A 27,919-nucleotide genomic window follows, 5' to 3' on the forward strand; every position below is an offset into this window, starting at 1 on the left:
TAAAAGGAAACAAACACAAATATTTTATTTTTCCTTTCTAAAGCATAATATTCTAGCTTCCATTATAAATGATAAATATAATATCCAGTATAAATGATAAATAAATATCTGGATGTTCAATTATATAAACAAACATCAAAGCGCTATTTTAATATGTATTTAAGAGAGTAACACCAACATATTAACACTGCTTTCGCTGAGCACTTTTAGAAAAAATTTGTCTTCAACATGATGATAGCTTGATGATCTCCTGAATTTTCCCATGATCCTCCAAACACAAAACATCATATAAGACACGCCCTTAGCACCTTACACAAAAAATGATGCAAAAGAATAGACTTCTTACGGGAAATGCCCACTGCTGATTCAATTGTCACTTTTTAAACATAAAAATTAAGAACAATTATATAATCCAGTACCAAAAAATCTGCAAAAGTTAAACTTTTTCTTTTTTTTTTTTTTTTTAAGATGGAGTCTCGCTCTTGTCACCCAGGCTAGAGTGCAGTGGCGTGATCTCAGCTCACTGCAACCTCTGCCTCCTGGGTTCAAGTGATTCTCCTGCCTCAGCCTCCTGAGTAGCTGGGATTACAGGCACCCACCACCATACCCGGTTAATTTTTGTACTTTTAGTAGAGACGGGGTTTTGCCATGTTGGCCAGGCTGGTCTCGAACTTCTGACCTCAGGTGATCCACCCACCTTGGCCTCCCAAAGTGCTGGGATTATAGGCATGAGCCACTGCACCAGCCAAACTTATTTTTAAATATTTGTTTGAAAATAAATTAATTCTTCATAATTGCTTTTTCAATAAGTTACCCAAATGATGCAACAATTGTGTTGGCTTATATAGACACTGATGCAGAATAGGAATTCTGAGAATCTTGTATGGATTTGTATGAAATGAGAATTTTGAAGAGTTATGGCAAATGTAATAATGTAAGGAAATAGAAGTAACCATGATGTTCATCAGTAGCTGAACGGGTAAATTCTGATACATCCACACAAGTAAATATTATTCAGGGCTAAAAAGAAATGAGATATCAAGTTACGAAAAGGCATGGAGGTTCCAGCACTCTTCCAGAACTATGGATCCAACAAAGGACTAATATCCAGAATTTAGAAGGAACAACTCCACAAGAATAAAACAAATAATCCCATTAAAAAGAAGGCAAAGGAAATGAACAGATATTTCTCAAAAGAAGACATACAAGCAGCCAATGAACATGAAAAAATGCCCAATGTCACTAATCATCAGAAAAATGCAAATTAAAACTACAATAAGATACCATCTTATACCAGTAAGAATGGCCATTATTAAAAAGTCAAAAAATAATAGATGTTGGTGAGGATGCAGAGAAAAGGAAATGCTTATTCACTGTTGGTGGGAATGTAAATTGGTACAATCTCTAAGGAAAACAATGTGTAGATTTCACAAAGAACTAAAAGTAGAACTATCATTCAATCCAGCAATTCCACTACTAAGTATCTACTCAAAGGAAAAGAAATAATTATAACAAAAAGACACCTGCGCTCATATGTTTGTAACAGCACTATTCACAATAGCAAAGTCATGGAATCAACCTAAGTGTCCCTCAACGAATGACTGGATTAAAATAATGTGGCATATTCACACACATGTGCAGACACACACACACACACACACACCCCATGGAATACTATGCAGCCATAAAAAAGAATAAAATCGTGTGTTTTGCAACAACATGGATGGAGCTAAAGGCCATTATCCTAAATGAAATAACTCAGAAACAGAAAATCAAATGCCGCATGTTCTCACTTATAAGTAGGAGATAAGCAATGGGTACACACGGACATACCAAAGAGAATAATAGATACTGGGGACTCCACAATGGGGAGAGGATGGAAGAGGGGTGAGCAGTGAAAATTACCTATTGTGCACAATGTTCACTAGTCAGGTGATGCACACACTACGTAATATATCCATGTAACAAAATCATACTTGTACCCTCTGAATCTACAAAAATAAAAATTTAAAGAGGAAAAAAAAAGACATGGAGGAAACATAAATGCATATTACTAAGTGAAAGAAACCAATATGAAAAAGACTACATACTATGTTATTCCAACTATATGACATTATGACATTCTATAAAAGGCACAACTATGGAAACAATCAAAAGATTGGTGGTTCCCAGGAGTTAGGTAAGAAGGTAGGAGGAATAGGCAGGCCACAAAGGATGGATAGGGCAGTGAAATTCTTCTGTATGATTCTACAGTGGCAGATAAAGGTCACCATACATACATCTGCCAACATTCATACAATATACAACACCAAGAGTGAACCATAATGTAAACTATGGACTTTGAGTGACAATGATATGTCAATGTGGGTTCATCAATTGTGACAAGTGTACCACTCTGAGGGGAATCGCTGATCATGGGGAGTTATACATGTGTGGGGCAGGAAGTCTACGGAAAAATCTCTGTACCTTCCGCTCAATTTTGCTGTGAACATAAAACTGCTCTAAAAACTAAAGGCTATTTAAAAATGTAAGAAAATAAAATTTTTAATCAACTCACAAATATATTTTTTCATTACAAAAGCAATTATCAATGAAAAACATTCAAACGATACATAGGTAATGACTGTTAATAGTTTGGTTTCTAACGATTTCTATAGATATAAATTAATATAAATATGTATAGATGCAAAAATTGAAGCCAAAGTGATTAATGTGACAAATGTGACTATGGTCATACTGATGACAATGAGGTATCACAACGTTACCAAAAGTAAATCCATATTACAATTATGTTCCTTTGGACTTCATTCACTCCTTCTAACATGTGTTTCTAAAATCGGAACACCTCAAAGAAAACAGAATAGTGTTTTGAGGGAGGGGGTTTACAAAACCAAGAATATGTAATATTACTAATTTACAGCACTATATATTCTAGGTCTACATAGAGGATTCAGTTGCTTGAAACAAATTAGCCTAAAATCCTCACAAAAGTATTTAAATGTAAAATGTAATGATGAACTTCAAAAACATAGCAACTATTGATGCAGTGAAATTAAAAGATGAGTCTATTTTATCCACATGCAACTTTGCAAATGATATTTCTTTCCCTCAAAATGAATCCTAAACTCTAAAGGTGGTCTAGAATTTCATCTGAAGGCATATCTTATGAGGTAACAATATCCCAGGATTTATTTTGATTCACAAACTTGATCAAACCACAAACCTTCCAGAAAGTCAATGTAAAACACTAGAGTCTAACAAAAATTAATAGAGAATTATAAAAGAGAATGAATAGTTCCCTTAAATATATCTAATAAAATTAGAGAATATAAAAAGAGAACGAGCTATTTCTCTTTGATAATCCCTTGTGGCACAATGTTTTGGAAATCTGTAACTGTGGAGCTATCCAGGTTATTTTCTGGAGGTATACAGGTGGCTGCAATGAGAAAGAAGTATGTACAACAAGAAAGACCTGTAGGGCAGCTTAGAAAAGCCCGTTTAGATTGGGGTAGCCAAGGAGATGCTCAGAACCAGTTGACACACAGGTAACAGTTGCCAGATAAAGTTGCCATAACATAAGTTTTGTTAAAGAAAGCTAGATAAACAATTGCCAAATCACATAAGTTTTGTTAAAGATACTCTAACTTTAATTTCAAAAACCTGGAACATAATCTAACTTAAATGATTTGGTTTAAGACAATCAGAATGTCACCAGAATGTGGTAAGAAACACGTGAGAACGGTATGCTCAAAAGTTATTGGCAATGTGGCACAGTGGCTCACGCCTGTAATCCCAGCACTTTGGGAGGCCGAGGCAGGCAGATCATGAGGTCAAGAGATTGAGACCATCTGGCCAACATGGTGAAACCCTGTCTCTACTAAAAATACAAAAATTATCTGGGCATAGTGGCACGTGCCTGTAGTCCCAGCTACTGAGGAGGCTGAGGTAGGAGAATCGCTTGAACCCAGGAGGCGGAGGTTGCAGTGAGCCAAGATCATGCCACTGCACTTCAGTCTGGCGGCAGAGCAAGACTGCGTCTCAAAAAAAAAAAAAAAAAAAAAAAAAAAGAATCTACAGAAATATTTTTCCAAATATACAAAGATATATGAATTTTCAATGCAGTATTATTTGTTACAGAAAAAGAAATGTCTATCAATCAGGAACTGGTCAAATGGACTATACATGTTATATATAAATATAAATGTATAATAACTTTATATATATTCATACAGTGCATTGTCATGTAACCATTAAACTAATAAGTACCCTAGCAAATACTGATAAAGATAAAAAGCCATCATGATAAATTGGAAACCTATTAAATGGAAAAATAAACATCCAGAACAACATGTATAGACCAGTGCTATTTTTGCAGCTATAGATATGAGTGTGTCTGTGTATGTGTGTGTGTGTCTGTGTGTGTGTGTGTGTGTGAGTCTGTGTGTGTCTGATAATTCTGGAAGGATACACCATCAGGTTGTCTTTAGGAGGTTGGGAAGGGTTTTCATTTTCACATTTATACACTTACACTATGGTTTGCATTTTTAATCATAAGCATGTATGAGAATTCCTAACTAGAAAAAGGAAATTATGTTAATAAATAAAACAGCATCTCTAAGGCAAAATATCTACCATGTTTAAGGGCATTAAAATAGCAAATGAGCAAATAACTTACCCCAGTGTAACAAAACCACACAGAATTTTTGACAAATCATCTTACTTCAGAGAGGTACACCTGGAAAAGAGTAAATCTAAAATTAAAAGACACACACAAACAAAAACACACATATATAAGTTGTCTGTGGAAAACATAAAAAGAAAGGGATTATAGATAAGTCTCTAAATTTTAATCACCTGTGATACTCTAGATCAATATCTGAGAAATATCTCACATTAAATTATGTTATAGATTTATTTATTTACGCATCCTATATCACTAAAAATACAAGTCAAAAAAATGTAAATTGAGTATTCCTTTATGCCATAACAAACAAGGACAGGTATCACAGGATAAGATTGAAATTTTTAACTAAACACAAGTGACCACGATATTGATTAAATATGTAACAACTAATCTAACATCATTAATATCACCATCTTCAATTTTTTTCATGCTCAGGTCTTAAAATTTCCCTGTTTTCTAAAGTCTTTATCTTTACTATGATATTATAAGGCCAAATAATTATTGCATAGATAACAACTGCCTATTTATTTCCAATAAAGAGGAGAAATTTTACCAGTAGACTTTTGGAAACCTATTGTTAATTTGCAGATGAGGTAATATTGGAGAGTTAGAATAATTAAAAGTCTGATGGCTTAATATACCCAAATGAAGTCTGACTTCAGAGACAAGATTTCCCACGAGTTCTACTCAATTTGAAATATCACAAATATGATTATTTGTACTACCATGTCACAAATCCAAATAGTAGTATAATTTTAATATATTGGGCTTGGACTTTGGATGAAAATCTACCTGAATTAGGTGTCAGGAGTGTTGGGTGCCAGTCTAAGCTCTTCTGGGACTTGGGTTTTCAACACTCTAGATCTCAGTTTCCTCATCTACAAATCAGACAGTCAGATAGTCTCTACAACCCCTTTCAGAGCTGCCTATGACTCTGAGAGACGTAATTTAAAATGGAAACCACACTTTACCACAAAGAATAAATAGTACAAAACATTAAGTGAGAAACATGCCTCATGACTCATATCTGAGAATTGGCACCACATGATAAGTGAGAATTGGCACCACATGATAAGTAAATGGAAAAACATGTTTATTTATTTTACAACTTACTATCAGGGAGAAAATAAATGAGTATAAACAGTGGGTAGTGCAGTAAATTTGTTTTTCAGACTACAAGTTTGTCATCAGAATTTTTGTTCTTTATACACTGATATCACAATGGTTTTTAGGATTTCTAGAAATCAGTTCAGTGTTTGGAACCCTCATGATTTACTTATATTAAATGAGTACAAATTCCTCCCTGTTTTTATGCTACCTGTTCTTGATATAAAATGTTCTCATAAAATAAACTCAAAGGCAAGTTTTATAATCAAGCTGTGTCACAGATACAACACATCACTGGATTGCTTTGATGAAACTTACTAGTGACTAGTAATTCAGTTCAACAATTGACTTGGCACACTTTTAATTCACCTGGTCTCCTCAGTTAAGTGATCAAATAGATCAGCAGTTTTCCTTACATAAAACAACCACTTCTTTATTTAATGTTCCATGCAAAACACAAACTATTCTGATGGTTTGGATTCTTGCAGTCAGGTTACATTCTTAAATAACAGAGAAACATCACAAGTGTAAAAAGGACATAGACTCAACCTTGAAGAGACAGTGAAAGGTGGTTTCTGACATAGATTTGATGAGAGAAACATATGCACCCTAAACTGTACAAAAAGGAATATAAAGAACATTTTTTAAAACACAAATAATATAGAAAAGGAGGTGGGGTGCAGTGGCTCACACCTGCAATCCCAGCACTTTGGGAGACCAACGCAGATGGATCACTTGAGGTCGGGAGTTCAGACCAGCCTGGCCAACATAGTGAAACACCGCCTCTACTAAAAATACCAAAAGTAGCTGGGTGTTGTGGCACGTGCCTATAATCCCAGCTACTTGGGAGGCTGAGGCAAGGGAATCGCTTGAACCTGGGAGGTGAAGGTTGCAGTGAGCTGAGATCGCACCACTGCACTCCAGCCTGGGTGATAAAGTGAGACTCTGTCTAAAAAAAATACAGAAAAAGTGACAGAAAATTTTTAAACTGTGAAAAAATTTGAAGCAAAGGGAAAATTAAAGATAGGATGACAAAAATACGTCTAATACACCAAACACCATTAATATTAAGACACTTCCTAAGGATGAACCATTAATTTGTTCTAACTTTTCTTATGGTCGTATTGTTCAATTATAAATTCTAAGTAGTTAAAATGAAATGAACAGCTTAGGAGAAGAGTACAAATAATCCTAACACTAAGAACAGTAAGAAATTTTTATTGATTAATTTTATAAGATAACAGCTAACATCCTCATGAACATCCTAATAATACCAGAGTTTCAAAGCAATTTCAAAATTTAATAATTTGTCACATTCTCCACTACCAATACCTTGTTCTAAGCCACAATTATCTCTTCCCGAAACTATCAGAAGAGCCTCCCAACTGGTCTCCCTACTTCTGTCCTTGCTCCCCAGTTCAGTCAGTTATAAACATAGCAGTTAAAGTGATCTTCTTAACACAGATCAGATCATGTCTCTGTAGCACAGTAGTCACAGTGATCTTATTAACACATTGACCAGATCATGTCTCTCTTTCTCAAAGCACTACAGCCCTACCCTGGCACTTGGAGTAAAAGTCCAAGTCCTGAGCAGGACTACAAGGTCCCGGATCCCACTCATCATCCACTGCTCTCCCCACCACTCAACTCACCTTCTAAAGGAGCCTTCCCTGGCCATCCCATCTGAAATTTTAGCACCTCCCCCATGCCAACATGCACAAAAGCAATCTTCAAAGAGGCATTCTCCTATCATGCAGATACAGCTCTTTAAGAATCCGGCATAATAGCAAGAAGGACTTCAAAATGGTGATTCTTAACCATTTTTTGGAACATGGACCTCACTGAGAATTGGGTGAAAGGAGTGTATCAACGCCACGAGGAAGCACATACAACCAATTAGGGCTATAATTTCAAGAGGTTAACAATCCCTTGAAACTTATCCAAGGATTAAGAATTCCTGATATAGATAAATAAATGTAATGCACATTCCACAAGCAGAGTTCCATGAACTGAGCCAGTAACAGACACCACACTATAAAGAGTTGAGATAATACTGCCTAACATTCCCCTGGAATGCAGTTTTCTTCATTCATTTGGGCTGCTATAACAAAATACACCAACTCAGTGGCTTATAAACAATGGAAATTTATTGCTCACAATTCTGGAGGCTGGAAAGTCCAAGATCAACATGTCAGCAGATTCAATCTCTGATGAAGGACTATTTCTCATAGATGGTGCCTTTTTGCCGTGTCTTCACACAGCAGAAGGGGTGAACAAGCTCCCCTGCAGCCTCTTTTATAAGGATACTAATCCCATTCATGAGGGCTCCACCCTCATGACCTAATAACCTCCTAAAGGCCCCACCTCTTAATGCTATTGCATTGATGATTAGGTTTCAACATATGAATTCTGTAGTGGCACAAACATTCAGACCACAGTAGTCATTCTCTGTTGATAGTTAAAAGGAGTAATGTGCCTTAGCAGTCATTCAAAAAGATGGTATGGTTGACATCCTCACGTGACATGGAAACATGCCAAACAGAGTACCCTCTACCCCAATCACCACTGACAATACTTAAAACTGGGATAGGGTAAGGAAAGAGCTTAATCAATTCTCATTAGAAAATAATTGTGGCTCTGCTCACACAAAAAAAAGGAATGTTGCAAAAGTTCTCTAACTATCATGGCAGAAACAAGTATAGCTTGAAAACATTTTTCAAAGAAAAATAAGCAAATTCCCATCATAGCCATAATAAATTATCATAAGGTAAATATAATTATAGATTTGAGCAGTGTAGGCCCCTGTGCCCACTTCCAAAGAAAACTAATTGAAAAATGTACACTTATCTGACTGGTCTTACAGACCAGATACAAGTATAAGATGTCTACTAAAAATAACAGTTTAATAATATATGCTTCATAACCCCACTTTTCAGAAATATTAACCGGAAGTCTACTGTGGCCATTCCTAGAATTCAATTATTCACCACAGCTCTTTCAAGTCACCGCACCCCATGACTCTTTCCTCTGAATCAGATCCTGCAGGAGAACCATTCATCCAGGTGATATGTGGGTCTCAAACTGATTCCTGAAGTTGGCAAATTATTTCTATACAAATAGCACATTTTTTAAATGCTGTGCATTCTGTTAGTCAGCTTCCTATGTGAGAACATGCTATTGCTGTGTTCAATAAAATAAATTTAGCAAGAAGAACACCAAAAAAGAACAGGCGGGGGTGGCTGGCAAGATGGCCGAATAGAAACAGCTCTGGTCTGCAGCTCCCAGGGAGATCAACGCTGAAGGCAGGTGATTTCTGCATTTCCAACCGAGGTGCCCAGCTCATCACATTCCTACTGGTTAGACAGTGGGTGCAGCCCACAGAGGGTGAGCTGAAGCAGGGTGGGGCGTCGGCTCACCCAGGAAGTGCAAGGGATCAGGAAACTTCCTCCCCTAGCCAAGGGAAGCCACGAGGGACTGTGCCGTGAGGGACAGTGCACTCTGGCCCAGACACTACGCTTTTGTCATGGCCTTCCCAACCCACAGACCAGGAGATTCCCTCGGGTGCCTACACCACCAGGGCCCTGGGTTTCAAGCACAAAAGTGGGCGGTCATTTGGGCAGACACCAAGCTAGTTGCAGGAGTCTTTTTTTCATACTCCAGCGGTGCCTGGAATGCCAAGAAGACAGAACTGTTCACTCCCCTGGAAATGGGGCTGAAGCCAAGGAGCCAAGTGGTCTTGCTCAGCAGATCCCACGCCCACGGAGCCCAGCAAATTAAGATCCACTGGCTTGAAATTCTCGCTGCCAGCACAGCAGAAGTTGACCTGGGACACTCCAGCTTGGTGAGGGGAGGAGTGTCCGTCATTACCGAGGCTTGAGTAGGCAGTTTTCCCCTCACTGTGTAAACAAGGCCTCCGGGAAGTTTGAACTGGGTGGAGCCCACTGCAGCACTGCAGAGCTTCTGTAGCCAGACTGCCTCTCTAGATTCCTCCTTTCTGGGCAGGGCATCTCTGAAAGAAAGGCAGCAGCCCCATTCAGGGGCTTATAGATAAAACTCCCATCTCCCTGGGACGCAGCATCCTCCCTGGGGGAAGAAGGCAGCTGTGGGCGCAGCTTCAGCAGACTTAAACATTCCTGCCTGCTGTCTCTGAAGAAAGCAGTGGATCCCCCAGCACAGCGCTCCGGCTTTACTAAAGGACAGACTGCCTCCTCAAATGGGTCCCTAACCCCTGTGCCTCTTGACTGAGAGCCACCTTCCAGCAGGGGTCAATGGACACCTCATACAGGAGAGCTCCAGTTGGAATCTGGCAGGTGCCCCTCTGGGACGAAGCTTCCAGAGAAAGGAACAGGCAGGAATCTTTGCTGTTCTGCAGCCTCCACTGGTGATACCGAGGCAAACAGGGTCTGGAGTGGACCTCAAGCAAACTCCATCAGATCTGCAGCAGAAGGGCCTGACTGATAGAAGGAAAACAAACAAACAGAAAGGAATAGCATCAACATCAACAAAAAGGACTCCACAGAAAAACTCCATTCAAAGGTCAGCAACATCAAATACCAAAGGTAGATAAATCCAAGAAGATGAGGAAAAACCAGCACAAAGAGGCTGAAAATTCCAAAAACCAGAATGCCTCCTCTCCTGCAAAGCATCATGACTCCTTGCCAGCAAGGGAACGAAACTGGACAGAGAATGAGTTTGATGAATTGACAGAAGTAGGCTTCAGAAGGTGGGTAATAACAAACTCCTCTGAGCTAAAGGAGCATGTTCTAACCCAATACAAGGAAGCTAAGAACCTTGAAAAAATGTTAGAGGAATTGCAAACTAGAATAACCAGTTTATAGAAGAACATAAATGACCTGATGGAGCTGAAAAACACAGCATGAGAACTTTGTAAAGCATATACAAGTATCAATAGCCAAATTGATCAAGTGGAAGAAAGGATATCAGAGATTGAAGATCAACTCAATGAAATAAAGCATGAAGACAAGGTTAGAGAAAAAAGAATGCAAAGAATGAACAAAGACTCCAAGAAATATGGGACTATGTGAAAAGACCAAATCTACATTTGATTGGTGTACCTGAAAATGACGGGGAGAACAGAACCAAGTTGGAAAACACTCTTCAGGATATTATTCAGGAGAACTTCCCCAACCTAGCAAGACAGGTCAACATTCAAATTCAAGAAATACAGAGAACACCATAAAGATACTCCCAAGACACATAATCATCAAATTCACCAAGGTTGAAATAAAGGAAAAAATGTTAAGGAAGCCAGAGAGAAAGGTCGAGTTACCCACAAAGGGAGGCCCATCAGACTAACAGTGGATCTGTCTGCAGAAACGCTACAAGCCAGAAGAGAGTGGGGGCCAATATTAAATGTTCTTAAAGAAAAGAATTTTCAACCCAGGATTTCATATCCAGCCAAACTAAGCTTCATAAGCAAAAGAGAAATAAAATCCTTTACAGACAAGCAAATGCTGAGAGATTTTGTCACCACCAGGTCTGCCTTACAAGAGCTCCTGAAGGAAGCACTAAACATGGAAAGGAAAAAACAGTACCAGCCACTGCAAAAACATACCAAATTGTAAAGACCATCAACACTATGAAGAAACTGCATCAACTAATGGGCAAAAAAACCAGCTAGCATCATAATGACAGGATCAAATTCACACATAACAATATTAACCTTAAATGTAAATGGTCTAAATGCCCCAATTAAAAGACACAGATTGGCAAATTAGATAAAGAGTCAAGACCCATCAGTGTGCTGTATTCAGGAGACTCATCTCACATGCAAAGACATATAGGCTCAAAATAAAGGGATGGAAGAATATTTACCAAGCAAATGGAAAGGAAAACAAACAAACAAAAAAAAGCAGGGGTTGCAATCCTTGTCCTTGATAAAACAGACTTTAAACCAACAAAGACCAAAAAAGACCAAGAAGGGCATTACATAATGGTAAAGAGATCAATGCAACAAGAAGAGCTATCTATCCTAAATATATATGCACCCAATACAGAAGCACCCAGACTCATAAAGCAAGCTCTTAAAGACCTACAAAGAGACTTAGACTCCCACACAATAATAGTGGGAGACTTTAGCACCCCACTGTCAATGTTAGACAGATCAACAAGGAAGAAAATTAACAAGGATATTCAGGACTTGAACTCAACTCTGGACCAAGCAGATCTAATAGGCATCTACAGAACTCTCCACCCCAAATCAACAGAATATAGACTCTTCTCAGCACCACATCACAGTTTTTCTAAAATTGACCACATAATTGGAAGTAAAACACTCCTCAGCAAATGCATAACAAACAGTCTCTCAGACAACAGTGCAATCAAATTAGAACTCAGGATTAAGAAACTCACTAAAAACTGCACAACTACATGGAAACTGAACAACCTACTCCAGAATGACTATCAGGTAAGTAACGAAATTAAGGCAGAAATAAAGATGTTCTTTGAAACCAATAAGAACAAAGACACAACGTACCAGAATCTCTGGGACACATATAAAGCAGTGTTTAGAGGGAAATTTATAGCACTAAATGCCCACAAGAGAAAGCAGGAAAGATCTAAACTTGACATCCTATCATCACAATTAAAAGAACTAGAGAAGCAAGAGCATACAAATTCAAAAGTTAGCAGAAGACAAGAAATAACTAAGATCAGGGCAGAACTGAAGGAGATAGACACAAAAAACTCTTCAAAAACTCAATGAATCCAGGAGCTGCATTTTTGAAAAGATCAACAAAATAGACCACTAGTCAGACTAATAAAGAAGAAAAGAGAGAAGAATCAAATAGACACAATAAAAAATGATAAAGGGGATATCACCACTGATCCCACAGAAATACAAACTACCACCAGAAAATACGATAAACACTTCTATGCAAATAAACTAGAAAATCTAGAAGAAATGGATAAATTCCAGACCCATACACCCTTCCAACACTAAACCAGAAGAAGTCAAATCCCTGAATAGACCAAAAACAGTGTCTGAAATTGAGCCAGTAATGAATAGCCTACCAACCAAAAAAGGCCCAGGACCAGACAGATTCACAGCCGAATTCTACCAGAGGTACAAAGAGGAGCTGGTACTATTCCTTCTGAAATTATTCTAAACAATAGAAAAAGAGGGATTCCTCCGTAACTCATTTATGAGGCCCACATCATCCTGATACCAAAACCTGGCATAGACACAACAAAAAAATAAAATTTCAGGCCAATATCCCTGATGAACATTGATGCAAAGATCCTCAATAAAATACTGGCAAACTGAATCCAGCAGCACATCAGAAAGCTCATCCACCATGATGAAGTCAGCTTCATCTCTAGGATGCAAGCTGCTTCAACATACGCAAATCATCACATAAACAGAACCAATGACAAAAACCACATGATTATCTCAGATGCAGAAAAGGCCTTTGATAATATTCAACCCCGCTTCATGCTAAAAACTCTCAATAAACGAGGTAATGGTGGAACATATCTATAAATAGTAAGAGCTATTTATGACCTATAGCCAATATCAAACTGAATGGGCAAAAGCTGGAAGCACTCCCTTTAAAAACCGGCACAAGACAAGAATGTCCTCTCTCACCACTCCTATTCAACATAGTATTAGAAGTTCTGGCCGGGGAAATCAGGAAAGAGAAAGAAATTAAGGGCATTAAAATAGGAAGAGAGGAAATCAAATTGTCTCTGTTGGCAGATGACATGATTGTATATTTAGAAAATCTCATCGTCTCAGCCCAAAATCTCCTTAAGCTGATAAACAACTTCAGCAAAGTCTCAGGATACAAAATCAATGTGCAAAAATCACAAGCATTCCTATACACCAATAACATACAAACAGAGAGGGAAATCATGAGTGAACTCCCATTCACAATTGCCACAAAGAGAATAAAATACCTAAGGACCTCTTCAAGGAGAACTACAAACCACTGCTCAAGGAAATAAGACAGGACACAAACAAATGGAAAAACATTCCATGCTCATGGATAGGAAGAAAACAGCCATACTGCAAAAAGTAATTTATAGATTCAATGCTATCCCCATCAAGCCACCATTGACTTTCTTTAAAGAATTAGAAAAAACTACTTTAAAGTTCATATGGAACCAAAAAAGAGCCTTCATAGCCAAGACAATCCTAAGAAAAAAGAACAAAGCTATAGGCATCACACTACCTGACTTCAAACTATACTACAAGGCAACAATAACCAAGACAGCATGGTACTGGTACCAAAACAGATATATAGGCCAATGGAACCAAACAGAGGCCTCAGAAATAACACCACACATCTAAAACCATATGATCTTTAGCAATCCTGACAAAAACAAGCAATGGGGAAAGGATTCCCTATTTAATAAACAGTGTTGGGAAAGCTGGGTAGCCATATGCAGAAAATTGAGACTGGGCTCCTTCTTTACACCTTATACAAAAATTAACTTAAGATAGATTAACAAAAATTAACTTAAGATAGATTAAAGACTTAAACATAAGACCTAAACCCATAAAAACCCTAGAAGAAAACTGAGGCAATACCATTCAGGACATAGGCATGGGCAAAGACTTCATGACTAAAACATCAAAAGCAATGGCAACAAAAGCCAAAATTGACAAATGGGATATAATTAAACTAAACAGCTCAGTTTCTACAGAGCAAAAGAAACTACCATCAGAGTGAACAGGCAACCTATGGAACGGGAGAAAATTTTTGCAATCTAACCATCTGACAAAGGGCTAATATTCAGAATCTATAAAGAACTTAAACAAATTTATAAGAAAAAAAAAACCATCAAAAAGTGGGCAAAGGATATGAACAGACACTACTCAAAAGAAGACATTTATGTGGCTAACAAACATAGGGGAAAAAAAAGCTCATCATCACTGGTCATTAGAGAAATGCAAATCAAAACGACAAGAAGATACCATCTGATGTCAGAACAGCAATCATTAAAAATTCAGGAAACAACAGATGCTGGAGAGGATATGGAGAAATAGGAACGCTTTTACATTGTTGGTGGGAGTGTAAATTAGTTCAACCATTGTGGAAGACAGTGTGGCAATTCCTCAAGGATCTAGAACCAGAAATACCATTTGACCCAGCAATCCCATTACTGGGTATATTCTCAAAGGATTATAAATCGTTCTACTATAAAGATACATGTTCACGTATGTTTATTGCAGCCCTGTTCACAACAGCAAAGACTTAGAACCAACCCAAATGTCCATCAATGATAGACTGGATAAAGAAAATGTGGCACATATATACCATGGAATACTATGCAGCCATAAAAAAGGATCAGTTCATGTCCTTTGCAGGGACATGAATGAAGCTGGAAACCATCATTCTCAGCAAACTAACACAGGAACCAAAAAACAAACGCCGCATGTTCTCACTTATAAGTGGGAGTTGAACAATGAGAACACATGGACACAGGGAGGGGAACATCACATACCAGGGCCTGTCAGGGGGTGGCTGGCAAGGGGAGGGATAGCGTTAGGAGAAATACCTAATGTAGGTGACGGGTTGATGGGTGCAGCAAACTACCACGACATGTGTATACCTATGTAACTAACCTGCACGTTCTGCACATGTATCACAGAACTTCAAGTATAATTCAAAAAAAAAACAGAACAGGCACAATATTTCTCATCCATATTAGACTTTTGAAAAACAAGTATTTTAATACATTCTCTGGAACACAGTAAGTAATCATAAATAGTTGTTTAATCAATTAAAGTATATAATACATAATTAATGTAGATACTTATCCTTGTGTTTAAAAAGAAAAACAGTCCTTAGGAATTTAGAAAGAAATGAAAAAAAAAAAAGCCTGTGTTGAAATATACAAATATTTGAAGAAATCTGTATAAAGTATACAAAGACAAATCCACAGTCTGATCTAAATGATACATCCATGATGTATGGATGTGCAAGCAGTAACTCAATTTGCATAATATGCCCAGCACAGTAAGCATATTAATCATGCTTACTCTTCAGTTATTACTATGAAGAAAAAATCCAAACCTATATTCTACTAAATAATCATAATTTGGATTTTCAAAGGAAGATCAGACTGTTTAATTTCTACTGTAAAAGATTATTTGTGTTATTTTTACCTATCAAATTCTACTTAAATATAAAACAGAACGGTCTCAATCAGTGTTTTAGCAGAAATAAAATTATTTACAACTTGTTCCATTGATCTCAAAAAATCTCTGAGTGTGTAGGAAAGTTTATGAGTAAGAAAAGCAATTCTGACAAAAATGTTGCTTTGATGAGTTAACTCAATGAGCTCCAAATGCCACTAAGTTTTGCTTTTACTTTTTGTTAGAGAAGCATCTATCTCTCACTTAAATAAGCATTTAAGCATTTAATTTAAATGCAACTGAAAAACACTATTTCTTCAAGTATCAAAAATTTAACAAAATAAATATAGCCTGATCTATTTCTGGTAGCCTTGTCATTTTAAGTATGCTAACTTTTATTTATTCGCTTGGAATATAAATTGGTCTTGTTATTCCCATCAAGTAGCTGTTAAAGACTTGGATTATTTTTTAATTAAAAAAAATCTTCCAACATCCTAGCATAAGCATTTGTCACTTTGAAAACATAATTTCAAGTACTTTAATTGCTGATATTACTCTGATCTTGTCACATATTAATTCCTAAAAAATGCATAGGGATAAGCTACGATTCATAGATGTAGGTACCATAAAGTCACCAAAGTTGAGTCAGAGTAGGCGTCTTATCTAAGGTGTAAATTAAAATCTATACATAAATTTACTCATTTAAATATTAACTGGATATTCAATAAATGCAAGCTACCACATGCGATGCTAGAAATGTAGAAATTAATTAAAATTTATTTACTTTAAGAAATAACATGCTATTGATTTTTTTACATGTCAAAGCACTATAATACCACTGGGACTTCAAGTTCAACATGGTAAACTGGGACCAGGCACGGTGGCTCATGTCTGTAATCCCAGCACTCTGGAACGCCAAGGCAGGCGGATCACTTGAGGCCAGAAGTTTGAGACCAGCCTGGAAAAACTCCAGCTCTACTAAAAATATAAAAATTAGCCAGGCATAACACGGTGAAACCCCGTCTCTATTAAAAATATAAAAAATTAACTGGGCATTGTGGCAGGAGCCTGTAGTCCCAGCTACTCCGGAGGCTGAGGCAGGAGAATGGCATGAACCCAGGAGGCGGAGCTTGCAGTGAACCAAGATCACGCCACTGCACTTCAGCCTGGGCAACAGAGCAAGACTCCGTTCAAAAAAAAAAAATAGCCAGACATGGTGGTGTATGCTTGTAGTCCCAGCTACTTAAGAGACTGAGGTATGAGAATCACTTGAGCCTGAAGGGCAGAGGTTGCAGTGAGCCAAAATTGCACCACTGTACTCTAGCCTGGGTGACGGAGTGAATGGCTGTCTCAAAAAAAAAAAAAAAAGATGATAAACTGAACAAATGGATATTTCCCTCCTGAGATACCTTGAAAATTATACTAAAGTAAATAATATCAACCCACTAAGAGAGAGAATGAGAGAGAGACCGCAGCAAAAGAGAAATTTATACAAATTTCCAAAACATTAGTGTGTTAGTCCATTCTTGCATTGTTAAAAAGGAATACCTGAGAGTGGGTAATTTATAAAGAAAGTGGTTTATTTTGGTTCATGGTCCTGTAGGCTATAAAGGAAGCATGAGGCCAGCATCTGCTTCTGGTGAGAGCCTCAAGAAGCTTACAGTCATGGTAGAAAATGAACGGAGAGCAGGTGCATCACATGGCAAGGGGGAGCAAGAGAGGGTGGGAGGAGATGCCAGGCTCCTTTAACAACCAGATCTTGCATGAACTCAGAGCATGAACTCACTCATTACCACGGAGAGGGCACCAAGCCATTCGTGATGGACGTGCCCCATGACCCAAATATCTCCCACCAGGCCCCACCGCCAACACTGGGGATTACATTTCAACATAAGATTTGGAGGGGACAAATATCCAAACCACATCAACTAGCAAAGACTAATGAAGTATAACAAAGGAAGTGACTACATAGGATATTTGGAGAATAGGCTGTCAACATGAGGAAACAAACCTGCAGATATTCTAAATGACAAGGGCAAGAGGGTGAGGTGGGGCGAAAAGGAGAGGCCATTTTGGTCTGCATGTGTAATATCTGCGTATGTAGTTCACCTCCTCACAAACAATGCACAGCAACTAAACTAGCTGTATGTAACTGTCAGGAGAGTGACTAACAAACAACTGAAATGAACTTTGACTAGTCTAAGCAGGAAAGAAATTCATTAAAGTTTACTGGGTAGCTCTCAGAACCTCAGTGAGTGCCTGAGAACCACGCTAGAAAAGCACACAGCCAAGACCACACCCAAAATCCCATGTAGAATTGCTCTAGAGAAGACAGTACTGCACCATACCAGGATACTGCATGTTATGACTGAAACCTCAGTGCCTACTACCTCTGAGTTCCTGGGAGCTCATTTGCTCTTTCATGTCTCACACTTCTGATCTAAAATCTGGCACAAATGCCTCTAATTGATGGAGCCTACTTTACACTCTACATGCAGACTGCCAGGAAGCTTGGGAAAACAGGGGTTATTAAGTGGGAATTCCTCAAACACGAGCAAAGTATTCAAAGGTGTCAAATGGCCAAAGACAATTAAAAAACTATACTATATACTCTTATACGTTAAAGGAGGAAAAAGTACAAGTTATTTGAGAACAACTTGAGCTTTTCATGTAAGCCTGGCACCGATATGGTAAAGCCCTGACATTTAGGCGACAGGCCTTTAGCATAAATGGCAGCTCTTTGATTGACTGCCTAACATAAAGCCTATCAGTTGATAAACACTGTCCATAGGCACAGAAGTCACATTCTTCCTGTTTCTTCATTTAACAGCCATGCTGAATGGAGACATAAAGACATGAAGAAAGTCTTTAGCATTGTGCTAAATTTTTCTTTTATAAAAAGAAAGTAAAAAGGAAACTAACCACAAGGGACACAGGGATAAATTAAAGAAAAAAATAAAAATAAAAAACTTTAACAAATCTTTAATGAGTGTCGGCAGAGACATTTCAGAAAGTTTTGGATCCATAAAATAACAAAGGAATAATGTGAGCAAGAAAGAGCTTTTGAAAATTCCATGCATAGTGCAAAAAAAAAAAAAATTTCAGTGGTTTTAAAAAAATGCATAATTAACAATTCCCCCCAAAGTCAAAAAAAAAAAAAACCACACAGGAAATAAATGTTTAAGAAAAAGAAGTCATTTAAAAATAAATCCAAGAGACCCAAATCCAACCGACAGTACTTCCAGAAAAAAAGAATAGAAAGGAGAAAATAATCACAAAAAAAAAGAAAGAAAATTTCCCAGAGATAAAAGGCACAAGTGTTCCCAGAGACAAAAGGCACGAGAGATAAAAGGCATATTTCCCAGAGACAAAAGGCACAAGTGTTCAAAGTGTAAAATATGGCTACCGGGTTCCAAGAAGGAAGAATGGAAACAGATTCTATTCCCAAACATGTAATTAAGAAATTACCAAACAACAAAGAAAAAAAAGAATGTAAGAAAAGATTCCAGAGAAGAAAAAAAAAATCACTAAAGGAGTAAGAAACAGACTGGAAACAAATGTTTCATCCCAAAACACCGAATACTAGAAAATAATCCAGCAACTGACTTACAGAAAAGTCTTTTCAGTTTAGAATTTTATGTCCAGTCAAAGAAGTATCAGAGAGAAACAAATACACTTTTAGTAATGTAATGGCTTACAAAATTTATATAGTACAAATTTCTTTGCCAGAAGTAACCTTATAAAGTATTCCAGCAAAGTGAGGAGAAAACCAAAAAGGACAAAAGCACATTCAGGAAATCGTGGTTACAAACAAGTTTGCTGGCTCTGCAAACTTTCAAATGACTAGTCCAGATAGCAGTTGTAGTATACATGGCCCCCAAAAGGAGATGGCAAGGAAGAAGGTGGAGATGGCAGGCAACCTGACACACAGTATAATCCTGAGGCCAGAAAAAAACTTGAAAATAAAATAAAAACACAGAATAAACACCAAGGAAAAAGGAAGTCATAATTCAAAATTGAAGCCACTAGAATATGAGTCAGTGGACTTCAAAAAAACAAAAAGAGAAGAAAATGCGTTCAAAAAAATAAAGTAAAAAGTTGAAAATTATTAAGGATGAAACCAGGAAGGCCTACATATGCTTTCTCAGTAAGAAAAAATAAAGGTAATTTGAAAAAGCTTTACAGAAATTCACAATGTAAATATGAATGAAAAGAAAATATGGCAAATTTTTAACAAATGCTAGAATTAAATAATCCATTTGAAAGAAAGAATCCTCTTAACCTTGACTCTAGGAACATTCTTCTTTTGGTGGCTCAGGAGCCATACTGAATGAAATGTAACTGTACATTTACTTCTTGATTCTGCAGTAAACAACATTTACAGGGTCATAATAACTTTAATGCTATTTATTAATTCAACTTTTAGGGTCAACGAATAGACAAAAATACAAAATTTAATTACAAATACTAAACCTAAAATATTATCAATACTCTCACCATACAGTTGTCAGATTTAAGTGGTATAATATACAAGGAGAGATGGTGAGAGGACAAAGGGTGAAATATCCCAATCTCATGAAGGAGGGGGTCAAGAGAAACTGTCTGTAGTTAACGGAACAAATATCATGGTGGAAATGACAAATGTAACTAATAAAGGAACTCATAAAATTAATATAATTATATGTAGAAGAGCCAAGAAAGAAAGGAGGTGAAATGAGTAGGCTAAATTATCTTCTACTATGGTATCTGCTTGAATGATAAATGAAAAAAAAAAAAAAAAAAGGCAGGCAGTATAAACATACAATTTAGCCCTAGGAGAAGAAGGACTAAAACCAGAAATGGTTCAAACTAGTTGTTCCCAGGGTCAGGTTGTACCCCTTAGTGGAGGTAGCAGGACAGACAGCTACTGCTTTATATTTAAATAAGTTTTTTTTAACCATGTACATGGATTATTTTCACCCCAAATTATTATTTCGTTCCTTTCATTAAATAAAGTACTATGGGATTTCAGAGAAAATAGCTACTAACAAAGTCCTAGGGGCCAACAAAAGGTGAGATTTTTAGTTGAACTACAAGAAATACAAAGGAAGAGAGTAGTATTTTACGTCTTCTATTTTAAGATTCACAATATTTTAACACCTCTGGCATCAGGATCATTGTTAAAATTTACAGCATCTTACAATTCCCGATGGCCTGATAGCAGCTGTGATCTAGCTGTTATTGATTGCATACATCCAAACTGGGGCACTTTCTTAATGACCACCCGGACAATTTTAACCCATCAATATTTTGGTCAACAAACTATTTAAAGACCATTTGAGGAAAGAATATAAACTCCAAAAAACCCTATATTGACATCTTACAAGATCAGTTAAAAACCAGCATCGAAATTAGCAAAATGAACCAGTTTGGAAGAAAATCCCAGAAACAATAGTGAGGCATTCTTTTTTGAATTGCTGTATCACAAATATTCTTTATAGCCCAGAGTATGAGACTGTTTGGGAAAATATTTACATCAACGGTTCTGAGATCAAAAGCAACTTGGAAAAAAAAAACAAAAAACAGATTTTGAATATGAATAAGAATCCCTTAACCAAAATCTTTGATTTATACTCACCTTATGACAATTATATGATTTAGATAAAAATGTTTATATATATAATTCTAAGTGAGTTAGCTAAGTATAATATTTAAATGATAAAAAATACTGTAAAACAGTTAAATAGGCAGAGCTTTTTCTTTTTACTGATACAAAAATGATGCTTATCTATGTTCATTCATGTTGCAATAAAGGAAAACCTGAGGCTGGGTAATTTATGAAGAAAAAAGGTTTCTTGGCTCATGGTTCCACAGGCGATACAAGAAGCATGGCACTGGCACCTGTATTGCATCTGGTGAGGGCCTCGAGTTGCTTCCACTCATCATGCAGGCAAAGGAGAGGGGAAAGGATGCCAGCATGCAGAGATCACATGGTGACAGCATGGAAGCAAGAGAGAGGAGGGAGGAGCCAAGCTCTTTTTAAAAATCAGTGCTCACAGGAACTAGTAGAGTAAGAATATGCTCATTAATGTGATGATGTCACCAAGCCACTCTTTGGGGATCTGCTCCATGACCTAAACACCACCCTCTTCAGGGTTCACCTCTAACACTGGGAATCAAATTTCAACATGAGATTTGGAGGGGACAATTATCCAAACTATATCAGTGGTGTAGCTTAAAAATCCATGTTGTCTTAGACTTGAAGAATTACAACTACCTAGTAAGAAGGATAATTAGGAGAAATCAAAGTAATTACTTATGATTGGGAAATTATAAAAGATTCCATAGAGTGGACATTTAATTGCCCCTCAAAAATGCAGAGGAATATGAAGCACATTGTAGGTATTAGTAAATGAGATTCCCACCAAACCTATGGTCAGTAGTAACAAACATCAGCCGGGTGCAGCACACCAACATGGCACAAGTATACATATGTAGCAAACCTGCACGTTGTGCACATGTACCCTACAACTTGAAGTTTAATAATAATAAATAAATTAAAAAAAAAAAAAAAGAAACAAACATCAGCCAAAGGTTATCGGTAAATGCCAACAAGAACTCCTGTTCTTATCAATCCAATCAGAATTGATTTACAAGTTTAGAATCCAGTTAGTCAAAAGACCAAGAAGTCACTTGCCTAAATTACTGTTTTTTAGATTGTTTCTTTGCATCCTGTTTGTTCTGTCAACAAAACTTTTCTCCCGGCCTGGCATGGCACGATGGTTCACACCTGTAATCCCTGCGCTTTGGGAGGCCAAAGCAGGAGGATCACTTGAGTTCAGGAGTTTGAGACTACCCTGGATAACATAGCAAGACTTCGTCTCTACTAAAAATTTGACAAAATTAGCCAGGTGTGGTAGCATGCAATGGGAACACTGAGGCAGGAGGGCAGCTCGAACCCAGAGACTGAGGCTGCAGTGAGCTTTGATCGTGCCACTGCACTTCAGAATGGGTGACAGAGCGAGACACTGTCTTAAAAAAATATTTTCTACCCCAAATCAGTCCCATGACTAGCAGTGTTGTTGCAAGACACCAGGTCACTAGAGAAATACCCAGCTACCTCCTGGATAGGTCTAATATGATAAGTATGCCATAATTCTAAGAGATAACATCTTACTAATATAACAGCAACTACAATTAATGGGTGCTTATGTGTGTGCCAGTATGTTTTCTCTCTGTGTTTATACACACACACGCACACACATAGATACAATATGTGTGTTTATCTATGTGTGTGTATGATTTATCTTCTCTTTCATCTCCTAAACACAAACCACTTTGGTTTAGAAATTCTGTTGGTGTGCACAGAAATCTAATTATTTGATTATCTCACTTTACAGTTTCTTAATTCGTATATGTTTAGACGCCCAAATACAAGCTGCTAAAGTTACAACGAGAAAATATAATTAATTCTGAAAAAAACTAAGTTGTCCTCCACCCTCACAAAACAGATAGTTGGTAACAGCTGTTCTTAAACATGAGTTTTTCACGTTTTTAAAGCCTATGATGATACCATTATAGAAGCACCTGAGACTCTCTATTTGGCTCAAACCTTTTAGCTGTTATTCTAGTGAAAACAGATAAAACAATTACATGTCCCCACGAACTTTATAGACAGTATTGTTCCAAAGGTAGGGCACACTCACTAACTTTCACTTGTACTTATGTGCACTCACTCTCATTCATTCTCTTTCTCCCTCTCTCAGCACTCCTAATCTCTTTTGCCTTGCTCTATTTTTTTTTCCATATACTTATTACCTTCTAGTATATGGTATAATTTACTCTATTAACTTTATTGTTTGCACTCCGTTATGTCTTACAAGCACAGGGATGCTCATCTATTTTGTTCACTATCTAGAATAATGCTTAGCCCCGAGTAAGCTCTCAGTAAATATTTGAATAAACAAATGGAATTCAAGATGCTTGTAATATACAGCAAGAGAGCATTAAATGAAGTTAAAGTAAGCTAAGGCCTCTGTGTTTTCCTGTATTCATTACTGCTCAAAGTGTATTCATTTTCAACTTTGATAACTTAAGGATTCATATGGTAACAGTAGTTACTGAACAATAGAAATAGAGTGTATAACTTTTAAAGTAGTGAAAGAAAATTTGAAGTGATTAAAAATAATCAACCTAAAATGTGGAAATAAAAAAGAAAATAACCAGAATTATGATCAAATACAGAAGGCAGAAGAGTAAATACAAGTCTAAATATATTAGTAATTGTATTAAATGTAAACTGACAAAATTCTCCAGTGGAAAGACATTGAATTTAAAATACCTTAAGAAATAAATGCTGTTTACTACAGACACAGCTAAAACATAAGAATATAGAAAGGTTGAATGCAGAATGACAGAAAAATGATATAGGACTCAGAGACACATTTAAAATAAGTATGTAGAAATCTGAAAGCAAAGGATGGAAAAAAGATTTAACATGCACTTACCGAACAAAAGAAAGCTGGTGGAGTTATATCAATATCATACATCATACTTTTTGCTTTAATGCAAAAAGAAACATTAGAAATCAAGAAGCTTACTCCACATTGATTAAAGTTTCAATTAACCAGAAAAATACTTTTAAGTTAATAACTGGGCAAAAAGAAATATAAAAATCAGAACATATTTTAAACTGATCTTAGTGAAAATAGTATCTCAAAACTTATTTCACACAGATAAAGAAGTATGTAGAAGGCAGCTCAAAGCCATAAATAATACTTTTCAAAAAGAAGAAAGGCTGAAAATTAATATGCTATCATTCCTTTATAATCAGTTAGAATAAAACATTTAATAGAACATTCACTTAAGCAGTTAGAACAGAAAAAATTAAAGAAAATGAAGGGAAAAAGAAATAATAAAGAAACATTGTCTTAATTACTACAGATTTAAAATGAGTCTTGCTATCTGATAGCACAAATTCTCCCATTTTGCATCTTTTTCAAGAGTGCTTTAGCATTCTTTGGGTTTTGACTTTCCATATATATTTTAGAATCAGCTTGTCAAGTTCCAAAAAAATTGTTAGGAATTTAACAGAGATCCTATTGAGACTGTTTTGAGTCTATAACGATGAAAAGGAAATGGATATCCTCTAATTATTCAGTCCTAAAATGTATGACTATCTGTCTCTATATACTGAGTTCTACTCTAACATGAGATGTAAACCTTGTCTGATTTTTTCCATAAAAGTCCCTGAACATCTTGTTAGATGTTTTTCACAGGAACTTCATGTTTTTGAAATTATTTTAAATGATGCATTTTTTAAAAATTTCATTTTCTGTTTCTTGATGGCATATAGAAATATGCTTAATTTTTAAAGTATTTTTTAAAATAACAGTTTTATAGGTCTATTCATATATAATAAAGTTCACACTTTTATAGCATACAATTCACTAGGTTTAGTAAATTAACAGAGTGACTGTATGCTAACAGAGTGATGCAATCATCACCACTGTCTAATTTCAAAATATTATCATCACCCCAAAATGCACCTCTTCCTCATTAGCAGTCATTCCCCTTTCACCAGCTTCCTCCATCCCTGGCAACCACTGATCTACTTTCTGTGTTTATGGACTTGCCTATTCTGAACAGTTCACATAAATAAAATCTTGGGGTCTTTAGTAACTGGCTTCCTTCTCTTAGCATAACGTTTTCAAGGATCATCCATGTTGTAGCATTTATCAGCACTTCATTCCTTTTCATTGCCTAGTAATATTCCATTGTATGGATATACCTCAGTTTGTTTATCCATTCATCAGTGTAGGAGCATTTGGGTAGTTTCTAGTTTTTGGTTATTATGAAGAATGTTGCTACTAAAACTTCTGTGCAATTTTTTGTGTGGATGTATATTTTCATCTGTCTTAAGTATATACCTAGGAATCAAATTACTGAGTCATATTACCATGTGACTATATTAAACACTTATGTTTAGCATTTGAAAATAATTCATGTCACTTTCAGATGGAAGCATTTAAAGATGGCTCAGGAGTGTCCATGCTCTCCTTTCCCCTACCACACCAAATGGGAAAGTTCCATGTTCCAAATTGTTACAGTTACAAAATAATGGAGTTTCCCTGAACTTAGGCCTCCAAGTTATTACATGGAGAAATTGTCCCAGAGAGTTGTCTTAGTCCATAGGAGACTTTGCATCAATGAAGAATTGCATTAAGCCCATGGGATTTGAAGATTATTTGTTACTGCAGCATAACCTAACCTATTCTCACAGACACCAGGCTCACTTTCTCCAGTAATTAAAGTAGTAAATATTAATGAGATAATACCCATCAGACGGCAAAAAATTAAATGTTCTGGCAATACGAAGTTTGTCCATCTGGTGTAGAGCAATAAAAACAGGAATGAAAATTGGTGAATCCACACTAAAAATATGTGGCATTATCTAATAAAGTTGAAGTCTACAAGTCCTGCTAGCCCGTAATTTGTCTACTGGTTTTATGCTCTAAAGAAACTCCTGTATACCAGCACACTTGTAGATGGATCATAGCTGCTTTATTTATAGTGGCAAAAAGGAAGGAAGGGAGGAAGGCAGGAAGGAAGAAGTAATGGGTGAGGGAAAAAGAAAGGAAGGAAACTAAATATGCATAATCAGAATTCATTTTTTAAATTAATGTGTTACATTTATACAATTGAATATATCCAGCAATAAAAATAAACAAACAATAGCATTCAATTACCAAAAAAAGTATTGAGCACCTCTTACCTGTTAGGCCCTATTTCACACACTAGGGACATAATAGTGAGCAAAACAGGACAAAATTCTGCCCTTGTGGAGTTTACATTCTAGTGGAAATGGGATAGAAAAAAAAAAAGATAATTAAGAAGTCATATAGTATTTTATAAGATAAAAATATGCTATAGGGAGACACAGAGGAGAGGAGAGAAAAATGAAAGGAAAGGAAAGGAAAGGAAAAATAATATATTACAAGGTAAGAAGATATGCAATTTTAAATACTGTAATCAGAGTAGGCCTCATTGAAAAGGAGACATCTGAACAAAAACTTAAAAGAAGTGACAGTAACAAGGCAAACCATGTGGAAATCGGGAGGATAAGCATTCAAGGCAGGGAAAGCTAAAATGAAAAGTTGCTTTCTAACACAGTCAAGAAATAGCAAGGAGCCCAGTGTGGCTGGACTGAGTAAAGTGAAAGGAAGAACAGTAGGAAATGAGACTAGATAGGTAAAGTGGCAGGCAGAATGATCAGGTAGGGCCTTGGAAGTTATCCTAAGAACTTTGGTTTTTACTCTGTGTGAACCAGAAATCTATGGAGAGTTTGGAGCAGAAAAGTGACATGATCTGACACACATTATAAGAGGAGAGCTCTGATTGCTATTTTGAGAATGTATTGAAGAGGGCAAAAGGTAAAAGCAGGGAGAACAGTTTGGAGGTCCTTGCAATAACCCACATGAGAGTTGATGGAATCTTGTACTAGGGTGGGAGCTGTCACTGGCGTTTGAACCAGAGCAATTCCATCTTGAGTAGGGGCTGGGTAAATTGAGGCTGAGACCTACTGGGCTGCATTCCCAAACAGTTAAGGCGTTCTAGGTCACAGGATGAGACAGGAGGTCAGGACAAGATACAGGTCATAAAGACCTTACTGATAAAACAGGTTGCAGTAAAGAAGATGGCCAAAATCAAAGATGACAATGAGAGTGACTTCTAGTCATCCCCACTACTACACTCCCACCAGCGCCATGACAGTTTACAGATGCCATGGCAACGTCAGGAAATTACCCAATATGGTCTGAAAAGAGGAGGCATGAATAATCCACCCCTTGTTCAGTATATCATCAAGAAATCGTCATAAAAATGGGCAACCAGCAGACCTTGGGGCTGCTCTGTCTGTGGAGTAGCCATTCTTTTATTCCTTTACTTTCCAAATAAACTTATTTTCACTTTACTCTACCTAATCTCCCTGAATTCTTTCTTGCACGAGATCCAAGAACCCTCTCCTGAGGTCTGGATCGGGACCCCTT

The 27,919-nt window shown here is 36.8% G+C and overlaps 1 protein-coding gene across 4 annotated transcripts in view; it reads right to left on the bottom strand.

The window, feature by feature from the left end:
- The window catches only part of LEPR (leptin receptor), a 120,027-nt gene that overhangs the window by 69,595 nt on the left and 22,513 nt on the right, over window positions 1–27,919 (bottom strand). For all 4 annotated transcript variants that reach the window (XM_038001071.2, XM_007978427.3, XM_073007230.1 and 1 more), the window contains one exon: window positions 4,676–4,735. In XM_038001071.2, the coding sequence (XP_037856999.1) occupies window positions 4,676–4,715 (40 nt within the window). In that variant the 5' untranslated portion in view covers window positions 4,716–4,735. The remainder of the gene's footprint in view (window positions 1–4,675; window positions 4,736–27,919) is intronic.

The sequence above is a fragment of the Chlorocebus sabaeus genome, chromosome 20 (genome assembly GCF_047675955.1).
Source record: "Chlorocebus sabaeus isolate Y175 chromosome 20, mChlSab1.0.hap1, whole genome shotgun sequence".
NCBI classification, from domain to species: Eukaryota; Metazoa; Chordata; class Mammalia; order Primates; family Cercopithecidae; genus Chlorocebus; species Chlorocebus sabaeus.